Below are 21,443 nucleotides of genomic sequence, written 5' to 3'. Positions count from 1 at the left end.
AAGCGACCGTGAACATGCAAGCCTTTTCGTAATATGGAATACATTTCTGAAATCACTGCGTCAATAGAGCTTTCAGCAAGGTGATTCACGCAAATTGCAGAAATCCGCGAACCTCCCCCAATTACCGTTACAGTCGCCAATACTGTATTACCCCATCACATGTCGGACCAGGGGTTGTCAGGGCCCACCTTGGCATACAGATCAGCCATCACGGTCACAATGCCACCTTTATGAAGCCTCTCCTGAACTGCGTATAATTGCTCATAGGAAGTATTCGCTGTCGAGGAGCGTCCACAGATTTTAGAAACCAATCATAGTTCGATTTCGGTAGCCAGGAGGTCAGTCCCTATCCGAAGCGTTGTTGACGTTTCGGTAGCACACAGACGTCTATCCTTTTTAGTCGCTTTTTACAACAACAGTCTTAAACCCTAACTAACAGGGCATAAAGGGAAGTCCAAGGGATGTTTCAACCCCACGACAAAGGAGACACTACAAACTTTCGTTCAATAAAACAAAAACTTCAAATTATGAACTCCCGTTGATAGCAAAACAAAATCAGATAATATATCTATATTTACACCGCTTCCGGTATACAATGACTACCCCCCAAATCGCTTGTGTCTACGTTTTTACGAACCGCCACAGTCTAAGTTCCATCAAAAAAGAATAAACAAGGTAGCGCACGATGCCTGGTCTTCATTTGAATGAGAGTTCGTTAATCCCATTACATCGTTCTCTTCGCAGAGGAATTAATTCTTGTTTATGTTATATCACTTTGAAGTTTAATATTCCTTCTTTTGCGCCAAGTTTGCCATTGCAAGACCTAGCGTTTTAGACTCCCTGAAACTTGATCTAATTACTTGATACGGAATGAATTGGATCAACCCTAATATCACCTTGTTTACTCATCAGAATTTCAGCTTACCTATACTATTATGACGACTCTCGCTCTACTCAAACATCAAAAGGATACATCAGGCGAAACGGGTTAATTATCTCAACAACATCGGATCATCCTACCTACCAGCTTTACTGGGAATTAATTTAAAACGGGCAAGTAAAATTCTGATTTGAAATTAAACAAAACGAAAAATCAATCAGAATTCGTACTCTTCCGCATAAAAAGGCTGTTTTCAATTAATCAAAGAACAGAACGGAACTCCAATTTAAACGGTGCTATACAATTTACTTTAGTGGATCATTAATTAAAGACTTCCGGCAAATGAGGAGTTCAATTATTTTAGGGAAATTATAATTTAAATGGATTCGTTACGAATAAATTAAGCTTCATTGGTTTTCTATCGAACCGTTCCACTCGAGAAACTACAGCAACGCTTAATAATTGAGTTCTCCACAGATTTTAAGAACTCCTGACGAGAACCAGTAAGGGAAAAAGACCGGAAAATTGAGAATAAATGATAATACAAGTCTAGCAAGACTTTTATTGTAGAACGACATTGCCACCGACCTTACCTTCTAATCACACAGACGCAAAGACAAACATCTTCTGTACGAAGCAAGATTCGATTCCGAGCCACGAAAACTGAAGGAGCTAATCCTCAACAACCTCGGCCATTGCAAAGTTACACCTTCATGCACTTTTTAAATTTTACCTTTACTTTTCGGCCCACAATAATCTCTAAAGAACCAACGAACAAGAAATTCTAAATTCACGTCTTGTGAAATTCTTCAAAACCAATACAATTCAGAGAATATTCCTTTTCGTATCTCTAACATTATTCTGCAAATATTATCTTGCATTCCATATTCTCCTGAACTTTACATTGTACAAAATTATCATAATAGTCGCATGGAATATTCACGACGTTGTAAATCCACTTGAACCAACTACTATGGCTGCACTTGAACTTTGTGGGTTAAATTTCATCCCTCAAGGAGCTACAGATACTTTCTAAGGATGCGAAAATCGCATAAAAATTTCACTTTAATTCAATTTTATAGAAAAGTTTTGCATTGGAACTCTTCAAAAAGGAGCCAACTTCTGGATCAAGCAGGAGCAAATAATATGAAAATCAATATTGAAGGAAAAAAAAACTTTATTGAACATGTACAATCTGCTGTGAGGGTGACTTGGGAAAGATTGCAGATGAAATCATTAGTGATACGTCAAAGAACTTGATAACAAACTTTTGTCGGTTTAAATGAATATGAAATAAGCTCAGCAGAAAGTGCATTGCTGTACTCGAACGTGCTTCGATTTTCATGCAGAGGAAAAATTGAAAACCTCGTCCACTTCCCCGAAAGGGGTAATATACGTTGTGGATAATTGAGGTGGGGTAAAGAGAAAAATAGATTTCAAGTTATGCATAAGGAAGGACATGTCAAACGTTGAAAACAATGAAATGGCTTTCGTCGTATTTCTAATGACTCCACCCTAGAATACCTATTACCAATGGAATTATACCTATCCATTCCTTGAAGCTACTTATGGGTATTCTAAGGTGATTAGATATTAACATCCCATTATAGACCTGTACAGGAAAACATAACTGGCCTTGATTTGTATTTATGAGGTTGTTCACTTGGAGCTCATTAAATGGACATTAATGGCAGTCACACAATCATCCAGCTTTCTCCGCAGCAAATCAATTACCAAAAGAATGAATCCTACAATAGCTATTGACAAATGTTCGATATTCAAAGGAACTAATCTCATTCAAGGAAGGATATTAATTTTTGCTAGGGTAAGTGAACGAAGTTCCCATGAATCAGTCAACAGCCTCCATTGAAAAGCAGAAATGTAACCTGACAGGGGACCTATTATGCCTATTATCTTGAACATAATAAATGGTACTATTTGAGCTTAGATATAATCTTGAAAGCCGATATTCTATTGTCGTCGAAAATTCAAATATACGCTGTTAAAAACTAGAAAACAACAAGAAGACTATGGATCCGAGTATATGCCCTCAGAGCATGTAAATAGAGGCCTTTGACAGCCCTGAAATTACAATCAACTGAAAACAATGGAATAAGCCTTCTGTGCAAACACACCAGCAAAACGAATGATCGGTGAAAGCATCGTTATCATTGACAACAGCAACTCCTTCTTCCCCCTTAAGCTTTGCATCGGTCGGAAATGGAACTGATTTGTCTAATCAGCAGCAACGCATTGCTTATAATAATAACCCCACCATAGCCGATCCTAAACCCGGTTGTGAAAAAAGGAGAAATGGATAGCTTCTGTCTCAGAAACTCTCAATGAGGACGCTATCACCAAACCTGACAGTTAAGTCTAAAATGTAAATCCACTAAATGAGAAGGAGAAACCCAAGGTCCGGTACGGATAACCGGCGGGAGTCGTCTGGCTTAGTAACTGGGTAGGGCTCCCGTAATAGACAACACGCTGTCAAAACCGCTAATCGTGGCACGGTTCGACATCTAGCCGCCGCGAGGTGAGCAGGAGAATGACTCAGTCTGCTGAAACTTTTTCGTCAAAATCTAAGGCAACCACTTCTCTAGGTTCGCGTAGGCTGCAGATGAAGTGGACTGAAGATATGAACCTGTTTATCATCCACTCCTACTACGAAATAACATGAGTAGGAACAGGTACAATATCGTACCGTCCCTTGTTGCACCAGAAATTCATCGACCGTTTCCCGAAATATGTGCACGTTACTATGCAGCGGGTAGCGAACCAATACCCTTTTATTATTCGTAACGGCATACTCCCGGCCGTCATCAAGGAACCTGCTCAACTTGAGATCATAGTGCAAACTTACGACCAAGAACCGACGGAGGCAGAGGTTGCGGCATCAACCGCGCCGCACTGCAGACAATAGTACTCGTTGAAATACTCTTTTCCATCGTCCGGGTCAAGCCGAATTCCAAACAGTGTGTATGAAGTTTTCGCAAATTGATTATATTCATAGACCAGGTATTCCAAAGTGGTATGAATCTCCAGCAACTCCGCAGATCCTGTCTCAAATCGATTGTAAGATAGCACGCTTTTATGTTACTAGTTTGAGTGCCCTAAGGGTGCGTCTAGATATTGCTTCGGTAACGGAAGCAAAGGAATATTGGAGTAAACTTTGGAGGTTACTCGATTAATCGAAGGCACACGTCATCCCACTACAAGCTTATAACGCCTATTATTAGCGCAAAAAACAGTGTGTACCTTGAGACCAACAACATTCTGCCCGAACGGCAGACGGTCTGCCGAGCTGGATCGAAGATTTGCAAAGAGTAACTCATGATCAATTGGCTAGTTAGAGGTCAGGTAACTAGGGGTCAAAGAAATCATTGTAGTTTCTGCATAGATTACGCTAAGGATTTTGAGAGCATCTCGCACACCCAGCTATTCGACGTCCTAAACCTATATCGCATTGAAAGTAGTGTCAGTGCATTCATATGAGCGTACCCACGACTTAGAGTTCAACTGCATAAGGAGAAGCATTTTTCAAGGGAATTCAATGAGTCTTCTTTGGTGTTGTAAGGCACTGACCCCCTTCAATGATGTATTATACTTCGATGAGATCCAGATGTTCTGGTTTAGAAAAGTGTCAAATCGAAGCCACCTGCAAAGGTCACCATTCGCCGCATGCCGGGCATAGCATCGATGACCTCCACATCCAAGCTATGACCGAGAGAGACTTCTACAAGTACCTAGTACCAGCTAATGAATGCTCGAGTTAGTGATATGAGAGATGTTCTGCGCTCTGAATTTCCGCATCTATCGGAGAAGGATAATATAGGTGCACTGAATGTGTGCCCTATCCCTTGACTGATAAATAAAATCGGAATATTGCCGTGGACGAAGACCGATTTGGAAAACTCCCAGCGATGGGTACGGACTACTACCTCTAAATTCCGAATGCACTATCCAAATTCTGCAGTAAAGTGGACGAACCTGACTTACGGAAGCGAAATCACTGTTGACGTTGCAGCATAACATCACCGACAACTCGACTCACTATAAGTTTATTTTCACAAGGATCACCTTGACATACCATTATTTGTAAGGCACTCCACCCAACTTAAAGGATCGATCTTTCAATCGTCTGAGTGAGCTGAAGTCAATCAACGGACGATAACCGCATGAATTGAGTCTAACAGATTTTTGTCAATCTCCATTTGTCAACCAGCGCAGAATGTGTGGTTCGGCGTTACGAACCTTAATCTATCTCATTTCTGGCTGCACTGTTGTAGCACGGGTGCAAAATACGACAGGCATAATGCTCTACTAGAACCTTGTACATAAACATGAAATGAACCGCAGGCAGTACTCAATAGTTCTGCTTACAGCGTGTATTGGGACCAGCAAGTTTTAACTGATCGCCGCATTCCACATAATAACCCTAACGTTCTATTAGTCAACAAGACAGGTCGCCGCGTGTATTGTTGCTGATTTTGTTACTATCCCTCATAATACCAACTTTGAGCGGAAATACGTGGAGAAGAGGGTGAACCATGAGCCGCTGGCTCGAAAAATCAAATAAATTCGGCATCTCGAGAGGGTGTTTATAGTTTCCAAAATATCGTCAGCTACAAATATTGTACCTAAATCACTCATGGCTTCCCTAGATGGAGCGATTTGCTTCAAGCAATACAGAAGTACATAATTCTGCTAACGTTCTCGGGGGAGGAGGGGGGTACTGACGGATCTTCCTAATAACCTACCACCGACCACCGCCACCAAAGCTCGTGTATATCTTTTGAGTAGGTACGATCGTCCGAACCTAACTGTTTGGTATTTAGTGCTAGTCTTAGGTAAAATCCGGCATCTGTCGAGATTATGACAGTTCGGAAATAATAATGATACTAAGAAAAGTTGCACTGCGTTCTACAAAAAAGATTATGCCCCGTGACATTAATAAAGAAACCAAATAAACAACCAATAACAACTCCTTCATCAGCCTAATTACCCTAGATACAGGCCCACTAAATAATTTTGCGAAGGTCATCTTGTAACAGATTCCACTTTAATCGGCATATGTCAGTTATTTGCAGACACCATGTGAAACTACTTCTTTCCAACCAGAAAGCTTTCAAACATCGGCAATCATGATTTCCACGCTATGCGATGATCCGTCAGACTAAAAACCTTGGTTTTGCTGGTGTTTATCTTCAATTCGAGCCTACTTGCCTCTCCTTCCAAATCCTGAGCCATTTGGCCAAAGTCCATAACCCGGCAAGAGAGGAAACAGATATCATCAACGTAGTCGAAGTGTTTAAGGAAAGATGACATCTCCATTGAACGTCACCGATAACAAGAAGAAAGAATATCGGTCACAAGATGCAACCCCGGCGGGCTCCGCATTCGACCTCAAATTCCTCTGAAATTTTAACTCGATGCAGCACGTAACATTTTACGCCTTGATATGTCTCCGGAATGCTTTTTGTCTAAGCCAATGATGAGCAGATAAATCAGACATCAGAACTACACGTATTGTTCCAAAGTAATCCCCAGGGTGTTGATGGGGTCAGTGCAGTAACACTCAGAGCGAAAACAAATCCGCTCTTTATCGGTTAAGTTTTCGAGATATCCCTTGATTCAAATCAGGATTAGTTGGGCTATTTTTATCTTTATCTTATCTTTGCGACGGCTGGGAGCACGCGATTCCCAACAACGCCTGGATATTACACAACCATTCGCACCGTAGTGATTTACCCCTTCCCTTTTCTCAAACGGGTTTTGGACCGTTTTTGACAGAGGTTTAGGGCAACCATATATATTTAGGAGCGACAATCAACATGCCTCCCAGGTAGCTAATATTCCGAAGTAACCGAGACATGCAAATGGTGTTCCCAAATCCTGACATCAAGAATTGGATGGAATACAAAATCCAGCTTGTTTAAAAAATCGAGCCTATCTGTTATAAACAATGTGTTAAACTCCACTTCATTGTCGGGCTCACCTCGATATGATCCATTCGCTAAGTATAAAATACCCTTTAGTAACTTTCTTCGTCAAGTGTGCGCAAATCTATTATAACCAAGAAACACTGATGATACCCTCATATCCTCCTCCATCACTATAGTTCTATCAAATCGAAACAATCTTTATAATATAAAAAAAAACATGACACCGGGTTGTCTAATTTCCGTTCCAGAGAGCCCTGTTGTACAGATAATGGAATCTTCGGCGAATGAGTATAAAAGTGCACATGTACGACGACTTTTGCCAAATGAGATTCGTCTAGTAGAAAGATAGCCTCGTTGCATCCACTGTGATCCTAGCAAGAAATCGAACTACTAGTGGAATCAGGGATCGCCCGTGCGAAAATACACGTTCAAAGGACAGAAGGGACAGGGACAGATTACCAGGAGCCAGAGCGGCAGTATCGGAACCGCCCAAGCAGCCTTATTTGAAGTAAACAAAAGAACAAGCGAGGAAATTAAAAGAACCTGTATCTCGAGGGAAATACAACCCGGTAGGGAATGTTTGTTAGCAAAGTTCATGGCTAGAAAACGTCTTAAACGACCTACGCACGGCCCTTCTTCAAAATATTATAACAAGTCGACTTTGTTGACACTCACGACCTTGTACTTGTCAATACGATTGAAGAATCGTGGAACTAAGTTAAAAACACGACCCAAAAAGCAGCCTATCCAACCCTTGGGACCACCATGGCTGGTAAGTGGCTCATCAACCGAGGTACTTGGATTACTCAACAATAAACCGCTGGTCAATTGGCAAATTTACAAAAATGCGAACCGGTAAAGAAATGTTACCCGAGCAGTGCATTACAAAGATGTTTACGATAAACTGGACTTTCGGGACGGTGAGAGAAATGTGTATTGACTTGCCAACAGCCAATAGCAACGTACACAGGGCATTAAAAACATCAAGAACGATACTTTGCTCACCGACCGACAAGCCGCAACGGATAAATGGCAAGAATATTTCAAGCAGATTTCAATGAAGGAACTTATCCATCCTTCACTTCCATAATCCCCGCCGACATTTGAAGCAACTCCAATCGGCAGTACTCTAAGGTGACAAGCAACCCTGTCATCCGAATCAACACCAAGTGGTCAAGGAGAACTTCCACGTGGTGTCACCGGGAAACACTGTATTCACATGGATTTGCTGGCCGTGATACAATAAGTCAATGCTCCAAGGTCTTGGGGGGTCATTTTCAAGTCTGTACGGAGACTCATCTGAAGTGACTTCCGCCACCAAGCCTCACTAGAGATTATCTGGTACCATGGGAACTGGGATAGCCCCTGAGTTCATATGACCCAGGAAAATGCTTGGTCATGTGTTCTTAGCTCGGTTATTTACGAGTTGAGATTGCGTCCATGCCGCAGACAGAGAACTTCAAGCCTCAAGCGTGAAGTTGCGCTGTACAACTCGGGTTCCGTACTTCTTAGTTCAGTAGAGACTTTGGATAAGTGTTGCATCCACCAGTATATATACTGAGTCATGCACTCAGTATAGACTGGTACCGCTGTTGCTTGTTCTGAGTGTGGTTACATCGCCACTGAAGTCAAGGAAGCAATCAGACGAATGAAATTGGGAAAAGTAAAGGCACCTAATAACATCGCATCGGAGCTCTGTGGCTCAGTCGGTTCTTCAATAGGGTTGTTGAGGAGGCTACAGCACCATCTGACTGGCAAGAAAGCACCACATTTCCAATCTGAAAAAATAAAGTTAGTCTAGCAGAATGTTCGAATTATCATCTAACTCAATTGCTATCCCACACCATGATGATTTTTGAACGTATTTGTCAGATCGCTCTCATTACATTGCATTTCTGTTGTTTGACTGTATGCCGCACGAACCTATCTGATATCCTCTGCGGCAACAACACCAGCACCAAAAGAACTCTTCTACTGAATTAAATTGCTCTACCACGATTCGAAAAGTAAAGGTCAAAGTGTGGCGGGCATACCAAAATCGCTTTGCACCTCTTGTGGTGTTCACCCCTCTCACCATTCCTCTTTGTTCTTGTTATGGACACTGTCACAGGGGAATCCAACGTCCAGCGCCCTATACGCTGCTTTATGCAAACCTAGCATATAATAGAAATGATGGTGATATCTCGAACAATTTGTTCAAAAATAGAAAAATCCCCTCATCCAATATGGTCTCAGATTGATTGGATAAAACTGAATTTCCATGACCGATCCCAATCAAGTAGACGCTATCATTGTCATCGGTAGAGACCTGCTCACAACTGAGGGATGTAAATATCTCGCATCAATGCCATCACCATGAACCGGGTTATGAACTTACTTCCCGCATTACTTCTTATCGACGTAATTACGAACGTCTTAATTCCAAAATCTACCGTAGTATCGTCCACCTCTCGTTCTTTTTGATCGAAATAGTGTTGTCCGCCCGGTCGCCTCCTATGATTCTAAGTTGGTCCACTATAAAAGATAAGATAATGAACGGCAGCTTGCAGTCATGGCGACAAAGATATTGCGTAACACGCCATGATCACATCCGGAATAAGGATATTCTCGATCATTATGAGGTTGCACCGATCGTTAACAACTACGAAAGGGGCATTTCCGATGGTATGGTCATGTAATTTGTGCTGGTGAAAATTCTTTGGTCTGAACATCGAAATTGATGGGAAACGATCAAATGAAACAACAATGACTTACTACACTGAATGTGGTTTGTGAGCCTCACGACTACATCCAGATTAGGCCAGACGAGCCAACCTCGCTCCAAAAGAATCAAGAAAAAAAGACTTTTCCGTATTAAGGTAGTACTACAATGCGAAGATTTAAAAAAATCAATTTTTTTTTACATAGTTCGTGTAACATATTGAAAATGTATAGTCAAAATTTCAGATTTAGATTCAAAATATTTCTAAAATTATAGTATAAAGAATGGAGCGCTCCGCAGTACGTATAGAAATGGAAATTAGCCAACAGCAGCTACTTCAATTGTCCCTCGATCTTGTATTGTTATAGTCAGCTAAGGCCAAGGCATTGTATGAAAATACAGTGAAACCTCTCCTAACGGACACTTCTTTTTACCGGAACCCTCTTAATACCGGACAACATTCATTGCAGAGCCCCAGAGATATGTTTTCTAGCATACCTCCATTTAACGGACGACTGCGAATCACGGGCAAAATCGCGTGTCCAATAAATAGAGGTTTCACTGTATGTATTATTAGAAAACAATAAAACAACACAGCAGACGAGAAAGCATTTTGGAATATCTCATTAGTAAAACGGGGGACGAAAACGGCTTACGGTTTCGTATCAGGGCAGAGGCAACTCATCAGACGCTGCCTCACCTCTGCCCTGGGAGCAGCGTGACGGAAGCGGTTCGCAAGTGATATGCGCTCCTTTTTATAAATTCCAAAAGACAACCATGAGTGCGAATTATATCACACGTAAATCCGCCTACACTTCAGAGCAAAGCTTGGCTGGAACTAGAAAAAAATGTTTGTTTAGGGATTGAGGAGTCCTAAACCCACACCCCTTTGATGTCGAATCGGAACAAGTGGAGAACAACTTAGCCACACTCTTTTGAATTACGGACTTCTCATTCTCGGCTTAAACATGGAGTCATAGTGAATATGACATCTGGCCCCTATAATTTCAATGGTCTGAAATTAAATGTCAGGTTTTGATCAGCTATCTAAAAGTTGATTATGGGAGCACCAAGTTCCTTTTATTTTTCTCTATAAAAGCCAGGTACGGAAAAGCAAAAATAAAACCTGAAATCCTGACCAAAAATATTCAAATATCAAAAAGGTTATTTGAAATTTGCTATCAACAACTTTGGGGTTGTTTTATCTTCGCAAATGAATTTAAGTAAAAATCTCAATTGTTGTTTACTCAACGACACCTTCTAAAAATCCCCTATTCTCCAAATTCGAATACAAAGCGAGTATTTTTTGTGATCACAAAGCGTACGCTCAATATCCAGTTCTTTTATTACATTTACTATCCCTTCCTTTCTTTCAGACAATTTTTACTCTGAAACATGGTAACAATCTCAAAGGATATGTTTACGACTCAATCGAACCTCCCCTTACAAAACGAAAATGTCATTTAAAGGTCGATTATACTTCCATTGACCCAGCCAAGTATGTAAGGGATTTTAAGGGATCAGGGTAAAGTGATGCAAATGACGACCGAACAATAAAATTGATGAGGATTACAGAAAAAGGTAGACGAGCTGATGTTTGAGGTTTCTATTGAATCTTTTTTCCACGGACTATGAATTTATTATCATCAGTCGAGGCACCTTTGGAAGGGAATGAATTTGAAATGATTGGAATATTTCATCCGGATTCATACGTTTGAAGATACGTAAATGAAGTCAGTATTCGACTTTCTAGGACACAGAAAATAAGATAATATGAAAAAATCAAAGGCCTATAAACCATATTATGCAAGGATTTAAATGAAGTAGTAAAGTGTGACTGTGATTTCACGAGTTCGTATGCATTTTAGAGCGGTGTGATGGATGTGATGACCCGCGCTTGGACATGTTTGGAAATGTACCAGGGGTCCTTTCGAACATTTCAGTCCCTCTCGCACCATTGACAAATATTTTAGATGTCTTTAATTTACTGCATTGGGATTGCACAGAACCTGAAATACTTATTAGGGGGAATATACGAGAAGATGAAGAGTCGATAATAGATAACAAGAAATCCTCACAGCTCCTTGACATGCAGAGTCTCAAAGGTATCAGAATTTCAGAGCCGCTAAATAGTTGGAGACCACAAACTGCAACCAACGCCGCACTTCTGACAAGTATCGCGGGAGTAACGTCAAACGTAACAATATCCTCGCCTTCAGCAGCAGATACCCGTTTAACTCAGCTAGTCCAACAGCTACGTTATACGTGGGCAAATAGAACTCCGTTAATTCTTCCGAACGTAAATGTCAGCGCTTTTGCTTCCAATCGCATTCATAGACCAAGTCTGAAGACCTTCTTCCCAAAATTATATGCTGCTATTACTGGAAATTCAATACCGAAGCCACAAACCGGTGTAACTAACATTGAAAAACGCCAGCGGGGGTCGTTAAACGTGCGAACGAATTCTCTTCTTCTTGCCGCCTGCTCTCGTAACCGCGGCTTTTCAAGGGATTCCCTTATTCGTTTCCTGTTAACTCCTTTATGGAGTATAGCATCCGCACACCCTATTCCTTGTTATTGTTGTTTTTATTTATTTATTTGTTCCCACATTTTTATTTGTGTGCTACACTTTTACTATCGAGAGACTAATCTTCAACCATCTCGCCGTTATTTGCCTTGGAGGTTTATATCAAGGGACATTTCTAAACCCACACTCGAGGGAATTTTTAAGGTTTTGTGTCAAACATACATGCACATATGTCCCCATATATGCATGTGGGGTATCAAATGAAAGGTCTCGATTAGCACTTTCCAAAACCATTTAGTAGTTTTGACGTTTATTGGAAAGGTGGGGAGTATGGGGGTCGAAAGTGATCATTTCCTCAAGGGGCCCACATTCTCAGAAACTACTCAACCGAAGAATCTGAAAAAAATCAAGAGGCTGCCACTATATGGTGCCTAGGCTCTGAAATACCCTCCATACCGATAATATAGAATATTACTACAATTTCTAGTAATTGGTGCTTAACTCCCCTTAAGTTCATTCTAGCGACACGAAATTTTGCAGCAATATAGTCTAAAACAAGTCGGAATACCGGAAGCTCGTGCTTCGGGTATAAAGGTTTTGTGTTCATCTTATCTAACAAATTCCACCTCACATTTTTCTATCCGTATACAGCTACAAAACTACGAAACATACGTACATATTACAGCCGTAGATGTTACGTTCACCCTAAACAAACAAACTGCCTATTTTAGAATACTGTACACATATAGGCACGTATATAGATTGATCGTACCCATATTTCCGATTTACTTCTCATATCTATCTGAATTAAACACTACCCGCAAAGTCCATTAGCACGCATTTACTATATACCTACATACACACATGTCTCGTTGGAATAATTGATATTCATATACAAATGAATAAAAAACTAAAACAAAATTATTCTTTTCCACCCAATTCATCGAACTTACTTCGTTGTGGTATTGACGAATTGATATGTGATGATGACGTCATGCAGGTTGTAGAGTGCACGAAATTCACAAAAAATTGTAAAGTTTCACCCCCTATAACTTTGTTAATAATAGTTTGATTTTCTTCAAACTTGACCAAATTGTGCATTATGTTCTTCATTATACGCATGCCAAATTTTGTACTTCTGGGATGAACATAAGGGGGGTGCCGGGTGAATTTCTAAAATGTGGAAATATACTATTATTAACTTTATTTGTACAGATATCGGAACCGGATATACTTTGAGGTCTAGATTTCGTAGAGATGCACTACTGCGATTTTTTTCAGATTTTTCGGTTGGATAGGTTCTGAGAACAAGACCTGTTACACTTTCTGATGGTCATATTTTGAGCCCTCACTCCCCTATGTTTCACCCAATATCAAATATTGAACCAGTTTCAAAAAGTACTAAATGAGACCTTTCATTTGATGCCCCACATGGCTACATTCTGTAAAAAAAAATTTTGCACCCTCCTTTCACATGTATGGGGAGCCCCCCCTTAAACTTAACAGTTGCTGCATGTAAAGGGAACCGCAGATCACATACTTCTAGTAATTTTCGTGTAGATCGGTCCAGCCGTTTCCGAATAAATCGGCTGTGACAGACAGACAGACTGTGCGGACTTGCCAAATCTCCCATCAGGTGCGTCCCTTCGTGCGGATATGGGAATGCTCGGCGGATGCGTAGGAATATGTACATATACGCATTTGGAGGTGTGCGTGTATGGGCATGCTTATGCGCAGGCCGAGTAGGTGGAAAGTAAACGCCCGCCCGTGGATAAGAATTGGCTATGGGAAGGATACCCAGAAATAAAACCAAACATGGAGGAACAGAAGGAGAATAAAGTTACGGTGCAGGGCTTCGGAAACCCAGCACCGGCGGCTTTTGGGAGTGGGCAAGCAGGCTCCCGGCCGTCGATATCCCTCAACTGCAGTGCCTCGGTGGTGGATTACTTGGCCACCGTTCCATCAAATACTGCAAGTAGCCTAAAGAAAGAGGCATTTAAAAGGAGTACATCAATCCCGAGAACGCGTGTTCAAAACCCACAAACTGGTCAGTTATTAGCCCATAGCGGGGTAACTATACCTGGTCGAAACATGTCGCAGGACTTAGTGGTTGATCCATTTAAGAGAAGCTCGACGATAGTGCGATCTCCTCCGAAATCAACCTTGATGAAGGAAGGAAATCAGGGAAGCTCTCGGAAGGCTAATAAGTACGTAAGCGCCCAATGTGAAAACCAAGCGGAGGAGCTATGTCAGAGTCCGGAAGAATCATCGTTTGCCCTACTCGGAGGTAAAATAGTAGAGTTGTCTGAATTTATTAAGGACAAACACAACGTGCACCAGGCCATCAAAAACATGGTCCGTACCATTCGGGTACTATACAATGGTGCCAAGGAAGAAAAAAACGCCTCGAAGAAATCAAGCGTCACCCAGGCAACACAAGTGACACCCCCTCAAAATCCAAAAGGCGGTAAACTTAAAAAGAGGAGTAGAGAGTGCGCGAACGATTCTTTCGGATCCTCACAGGACGCGAAAAGGCAAAAAGGCCTCTCACCGGCAAAAGGCAAAGGAAACAAAGTTACCAACATCGTGGAAACTGCGGCGCCGGCTCCAATTGACCCAAGGGAGGCAAAGCCTTCAAAAGGGACCAAGGAAGCATGAACCAAGGTTGGCGGAAGGAAAAATACGACGCAGAAAAGAAGATTACGGCCCGAATTAATCATCATCTCCAAAAAAGGGGATATGACTTACGCCTATATCCTTAGGAAGGTCAAATCCGATCCTGAGCTGATGGACCTTGGAGAAAACGTCAACCGAATCAGACGCTCTCTGAGAGCGGAGACTTGATGCTGGAGCTGAAGAAATCTCCGGGCAAAACGGTGGAAATTTCCTCGGCAAGGTGGAGAAGTCCTTAGGAGAAGAAGCTCAAGTACGGGCCAGAAAGCAGGAGCTTGTCATAGAATGTAAGGACATTGACGAAATCACGACCACGGAGGATATCCGTGACGTCTTAGAAAAGCAGTTCAGACCACTTGGCTTGCAAGATTCCGCAATCAGGGGACTGAGGAAGACATACGGAGGCACGCAAACGGCAACCATAAGCTTACCAACTAAAGCAGCGTTCAAACTGCTGGCGGCTGGGATAGTAAAAATAGGTTGGGTCGTTTGCCGACTCAGGGAGCAGGTACCCCTTAAGCGCTGCTTTAGATGCCTGGAATTCGGCCACATAGCGGCGAAATGCACCGGTGACTCTGACAGGTCAATGTTGCAGAAAATGTGGGGGAGAAGGCCATATGTTCAGGGAATGCAAGGCTGAGCCTGAATGCATGCTCTGCAAGGAAAAAAAGGGCGTCGACTGTCGGCACGTTGCAGGCAGCAGCAGATGCCCAGTGTTTAGGCGAGCCTTGAATGCAGTAAAAAAATGAGGTTGATACAAATCAACCTCAACCACTGCGAGGCAGCGCAAGACCTTCTCTCGCAGACCATCTATGGGAAGGGAATCGAAGCTGCCATAATCAGGGAGCCCTATCGCAACAATAAGAGCGGTGCTCTTATTATTGCGATAGTGCAGTCGCACTACGAACGCCAGGGGCCGTATCCTGCTCGAGGCTTTCGCGGAGCTAGATTTGGTGCTTGCCAACACGGGAAACGTTTCCACTTTTCGTGGGACAGGATCGGGCTCAATAGTCGATCTGACATATGTGAGTACCACATTGGCGAGGAGAATACATGGTTTGTCAGTGAGCATTATACTCACAGCGACCACCAGGCGATTTTCCTCCAGATCGAATATGGGCCATGCGTCGATACGTGAGGCTGGAAACCGGGGCTGGTCCGTGAAAGGGATTGAGGAGGATGCATTCATAGAGATGCTATTGGGAGGCCAAAGTCCCGGTGGTGCGGCTACGGAAAAGGTACAGCAAATGATGACCCACACTTTGATTCCCCGTATTGAAGAGTGGATCCAGCGCAACCTGGCGCGGCAGTGTCTTTCTAAGATTTCCACCTCCATCCATTAAAAAAAAAAAAAGACAGACAGACAGACCGACAGACAGACAGACAGATATCGAATCGATTCTAATAAGGTTTTGTTTCACACAAAACCTTAAAAAGAGCATGATCTTACCAACGAAGCTATAATAGGTCAAAATTGTCGCTTCTTTGCAAATTCAACACTATGAACGTCAGTATCACCCGAAAATAGAGAGTATCCATCCACATAATATATGCATATATTACGTGCTGGGTACTAATGAGACGAATGCATACTCAAATGACTTTATACAAGAAACACACAAAACCTTTCATACCTGAAGCGTCCAGCTTCGGCTCCCGACTTGTTATTTTCACTTCGGTTGTCTTCAAGATTCAACCACTCGACAGCTTATCAAGTAGAGATGGCAGAATGTGCAATTCCGACCATCAAAGTAATTGCTGTAAAAAACCCTGTATCGTGATATCCTATAGCAGCCCGGAAATAACCGTAAAATGTCGTCCTACGAAGCATCAGATAATCACCTGCTGCACCCTTACATATGGTGCCTAAAAATAATAATAAGTGGAGACACTACGCAGATTATTGCGATCTCAACTGCCGCACTTGCGCCGCTAAGTGCCCAATTCGACACATCCGTCCATTTCGTCCAAGCGGCTGACAAGAAAAATGTCTTTTCAACTATAAATCTGATAAGAATCTTCAACCAGATCCTGGTAATTGAAGAGGACATACGCAAAATTAGCATCATAACACTATTCCATTTTTACAAGTTTCCGTTAATGACATTCGGCCTACGGAATGCGGTGCAAACGATTTATCGACGACGCTCTAAGAAATTTAGACGTTTGCTATGCTTAGATCGATGGCATGTTAGTCGCTTCATCTTACCTTGAGGAACATCCCAACTATTACTTAATGGAAGCAAATGTATTTTTGGTCAGTTTCTTAGGAAAACCTGGTCTCTTGGCAGCAAAATCATATCAGTCTAGTCACAAAGTGGTGAAACCAATTACGGCGAGCCAGTCCCGCTTGCGAGGCTGCAACCAAAGTGAAACAGCCCAAAGCATATATGGGTATTGTCAATTTTTGCAGAAGCTTCCTACCCACAGCATCACTCAACGAGATTCTTCATGGTTAAATAAAAGCAAACTCACCAATCAATAGAACCTACGAATCTATCGCAGCTTTTAGAGCTTCAAAAGGTGTATTGGAACAGACAATGCTCTGCATCCGAAATTCGATACTCCTTGGGCCATTTTCTGTGATGCATCTGACTTCGCGATCGGAGCAGACCACCTACCTCACCCAGGAACAAACGCTACCTTTAAATCGATAACGCAGCGGTACTTTTGGCTATCTATCAAAATCGACTGCAGGAATTGGATGAATGTTTGCAATATTTATCAGCTGTCGAAAGTGACTCGAACTTTGTTTGTCGCGACTCTTGCGCACCATAATCTAGACTCGAATATCGTGATGCTTAGTGGGAAAAGGCAGCGCTACTGACTAAAAGTTCCCATGGTAAATATTCATAATAAACACATTAACTCAATCAATAAAGGCCTTCATTAAATTTCTGTCAACTCATCCATATCATATGGTGAACACAATGAACTTAGCGAAATCGCAAAAGGTTTAGCACTTCACCCGCTCTTCAGTTATAAGTAATGAGGGGTTTAACCGACCAAAATAGGAACTCCGGCACAAAATTAACGTTCTATGATAATCAATCACTCGGCAACATAACTTTCTCTCTCTCTTAATTTGAGCTGGAATTAAATTAACATATTTTCTCGGATTCCCCCAAACTCCCAAGCCTTTCATGCTTCTCCACTATGAACCACTAACTTTCAAAAAATCACTATTTAATCCTGCTGCGTTTATGATGTTTTATTTTTGCTTTCTCCGAAACCACACACCGAAGCTCTAAGACGCGAGTTAAAATCCCAAGGAAAAACTAATACCACCCACCATCCAAATCAGAAAAACTCCTTGCAAGAGAAACTCACTGCATAATTACGCAGGGACAATCGCCACTTCACAAAAGCCTCACCAGCAAATTTCCCAGCGTGCTCCTGACGAGGCTTTCAAACACATCCACTACAAGCGATTTTTATTCCTTTTCTAACGCACTCCTAACATTGAAATCGTCTTGGTTGCGATGCTCTAATTCAATTAAATTTTTCAACAAACTTTGATTTCTTAACGATTTCCATATTTTTTTCTACGTCTCATTTTTGACTGCGCTCGTTTTCACCCAAGACCTTTTTCATGAATTAAGTGATCTGCCGGGACCGGGACCAAAGCAAAAACTGTACCTCGAACATTCAACCAACAATTTATTAATCACGCATAACCGCGAAAAGTGCAGGCTTCTCTTACCGGAATGCAAATTTTGCCGCCGGGGTGGTCCCCATATTAAGAAAACAAAATTCTCCATGGCCTGCAGCAATCCATTAGGTAAAATGCATTTAATTACATGCTAGCATATGTGCGTACATAGCATTGCAATAGTATAGAAAAGAACCCTTCTTTCTCAGCAAGACAATTTAAAATCGTTTTAGATCCTATCGTATTTGCAAAACTTACCTGCATAATTTACTTATAAACAACATCTATTTACGTTGCCCTGAAATTTCAAACTGACATATCGCTACTTGCAAAAATCTTAAATTTTAGAAAATTACGCACGCCAACTTCAATTTTAAATAAATCATATTAAAGTCTCAAATTCCAATTTTTCGACTATTAACCTTCAGTTTTATTTCAGCTACGCTTTTACATAATTCATTGTATCTTTTCCTTGTGTTAGTATCCTTGATGGGGTTGTGAAGTACAAGGTAGTGAGTATTAATCAAATAAAAACATACCTTTATCACTTTCCACTTGAAGAGGTCCGACGGTTCCGAAAAAGCGTTTATCCAGAATTTGCAACAATTGCAGAGCTGTAGAATGGACTTCAACGCGTGGGCAGCCAGTCATTAGGAGTGTTACATTTATCACAGATGTATAATGATCGCAGGGATATTCTCTGAAAGTGGAGAGGGTTCACCATGAGTATCTTTCGCAACAGACATTAATCATAGAATCTGAAATAAATGAGGAAGTTAATGAGTAAAAATATTTGGGGCGTAGAAAATGCAACTATCCGGGTTTCATGATGAACAGAGTCAACAACAAAACCCCTTATCGCCATTCATATGAAAATACTATAAAAACAAATGGGTTATGAAAGCTAGATTTTTCAAGGTGATAAACTTTTCAAGGGTGTCATAAAATACCCTATTTTCAGAGGAAAATCCAGTTCACATCGAAATATTTCACATATCAACCTTTGCCAAAGTCACGAAAACCCTCTCTCTCTCTCTCTAAAATGCACAATGAAAAATATATAACTTTTATTGTAGCTGGCTGGCCTTTTTAATAACTTATCCCTTTTTTTTAAGGTTCTGTGTAATATAAAATAAAACCTTATTTACTGTCTGCCTAGCATATAAGCTTATATCGGAAAGACTATATGAAGATGTTCCAAAGTGTATCCCATTCCACTATCTCCCAAAAAATGAATACTATGTAGTATATTACTTCATGTTCGCTTTTATCTGAAATAAACCTTATTAAGATCGATTCAATATCTGTCTGTCACAAGCGATTTACTCGGAAACGACGGAAAGGGCATCATTTTGTGTTGAGTTTCCTTTGGTTTGAATTTTTTCCACAGAATATGGCCATGTGGGGTATCAAACGAAAGGGCTCGATTGGTGCTTTTCGAAACTGATCCTTTTTTAACATTGAATAACATGAACAATAATATATTACCATATTTTCGAAATTTATCCGAAACTCCAGTGGAATTCATTCTAGAAGTATAAAATTTGAGCCAGTACAATATAGGATCGGTCACCTCCGGCCGCTAAGGTACATCTTTAGATCATTGACAACTCACTTTGACATTACAAGCTCATTACGAAGTGTATATTAGATAACGAAGATGGAAAGACAAAGGATAAGTCAATTGCGTCCGTAATTCCACTAATATCTAAATCTATTCTTCTTTTCAACAAGGAAGATAAAACTAGTATTTAATTGCCATCCTGAAGCAGCTGATTCCAGTGCTGACTTTGTTATTATCGCCGCTTCTATCGCCTTTTAATCAGTATTTCGACGGGTTTTCCGCCGTTTTCAATGGAATTCTTGATTACATATTATCTTAGGCCAAAGTACCCTGACAACACAAAGCAAACAAGAGTTGAAGCCCTAATGTGGTGGTGGCGGTCACCTTCTACGTGATACTTGCATCGCAGAGAGAGCATTGTGGCTGAACACTGAAACAAATTGCGAACCGGAAACTCGGCGCTTCAGATATGAAAGGTTTCGTTACTTTTTTATTGGCTACGTGATGGTTCCACTTATATATGAAGTCGCAGTTTATTTAGCTTGAATATACCCGACATTAAATTCGATTGTGACATTTTATTTCATGGGGACTAGTAATTTGACGCGAAAAGAGCAATTTCATTTATCATAACTTTGTTAATAACATTAGAATTTCCACTAAAACTTTCCAGTATGAGTACTATAGAAAAACCTATGCTACTACAAAATTTTACTAATCTAGGATGAACTTAACGAGGTTTCGCATTAAATATAATAATATTATTATTACCGTTTATTTGAGCAGATATTGTAACGGAGAGTATTTTAGGGTCTAGAAACCATGCGCACTTATCATAATCTTTTTCAGATTTTTCTCCTCCCGTTTGACAAAATCAAAACTAATATCTGCTTCTAAAATTACTAACCGAGACTTCATTCACTGCATGCATGGGGGTTGCAGTTTCCACAAAACCCGTAAGCCTCAGAGAGGCGTATGGAGGTACACAGACGACGACGACCAGCGCAAGCTGCTAGATATCCGGAAGGTCCCCATTGGATAGATAGCCTGCCGCCTTAGAGAGCAAATCCCTTTCCAGAAATGCTTCAAATGATTTTTGGACGGACATCTAATGAAAGCATGCAAAAGTGAGGTTGATCGCCCTGACCAATGCAGACGTTGTGGAGAAACAGGTTACATTGTCCAGGAATGTAACAAAGATTCCATTGCTGTGCGATGAAAAGAAGGGCAGCGGACATATTGCCGGAAACGGCATGTGTTCTGACTTCAAAGGGATTTAAATGTAACAGGAAAATGAGATTGATTCAAATCAATCTCAATCACTGTACAGTCGCTCATGACCTGCTCTCATAGGCCACCCTCGAAAAGAAAACGGAAGTGACTAAAATTATGAAACCCATAAAAACCCCAAAAATTATGTATGAGTAGCCGATTCTAAAAATGAGGCGGCTTTGTGGGAATGCAGCGACCAGACTATGCAGGAATGTATCGAGCAGCCCAC

The 21,443-nt window shown here is 41.2% G+C and overlaps 1 protein-coding gene across 7 annotated transcripts in view; it reads right to left on the bottom strand.

Moving 5' to 3' along the window:
- Positions 1-21,443, bottom strand: part of LOC119649635 (protein furry) — a 582,748-nt gene that overhangs the window by 359,766 nt on the left and 201,539 nt on the right. For all 7 annotated transcript variants that reach the window (XM_038051881.1, XM_038051885.1, XM_038051884.1 and 4 more), the window contains one exon: positions 18,918-19,078. In XM_038051881.1, coding sequence (XP_037907809.1) covers positions 18,918-19,078 — 161 coding nt within the window. The remainder of the gene's footprint in view (positions 1-18,917; positions 19,079-21,443) is intronic.

The sequence above is a fragment of the Hermetia illucens genome, chromosome 2, assembly GCF_905115235.1.
Source record: "Hermetia illucens chromosome 2, iHerIll2.2.curated.20191125, whole genome shotgun sequence".
Taxonomy (NCBI): domain Eukaryota; kingdom Metazoa; phylum Arthropoda; class Insecta; order Diptera; family Stratiomyidae; genus Hermetia; species Hermetia illucens.
Note: the sequence above shows the minus strand (reverse complement) of the source record. Positions and strands in the feature narration are given on the sequence as shown.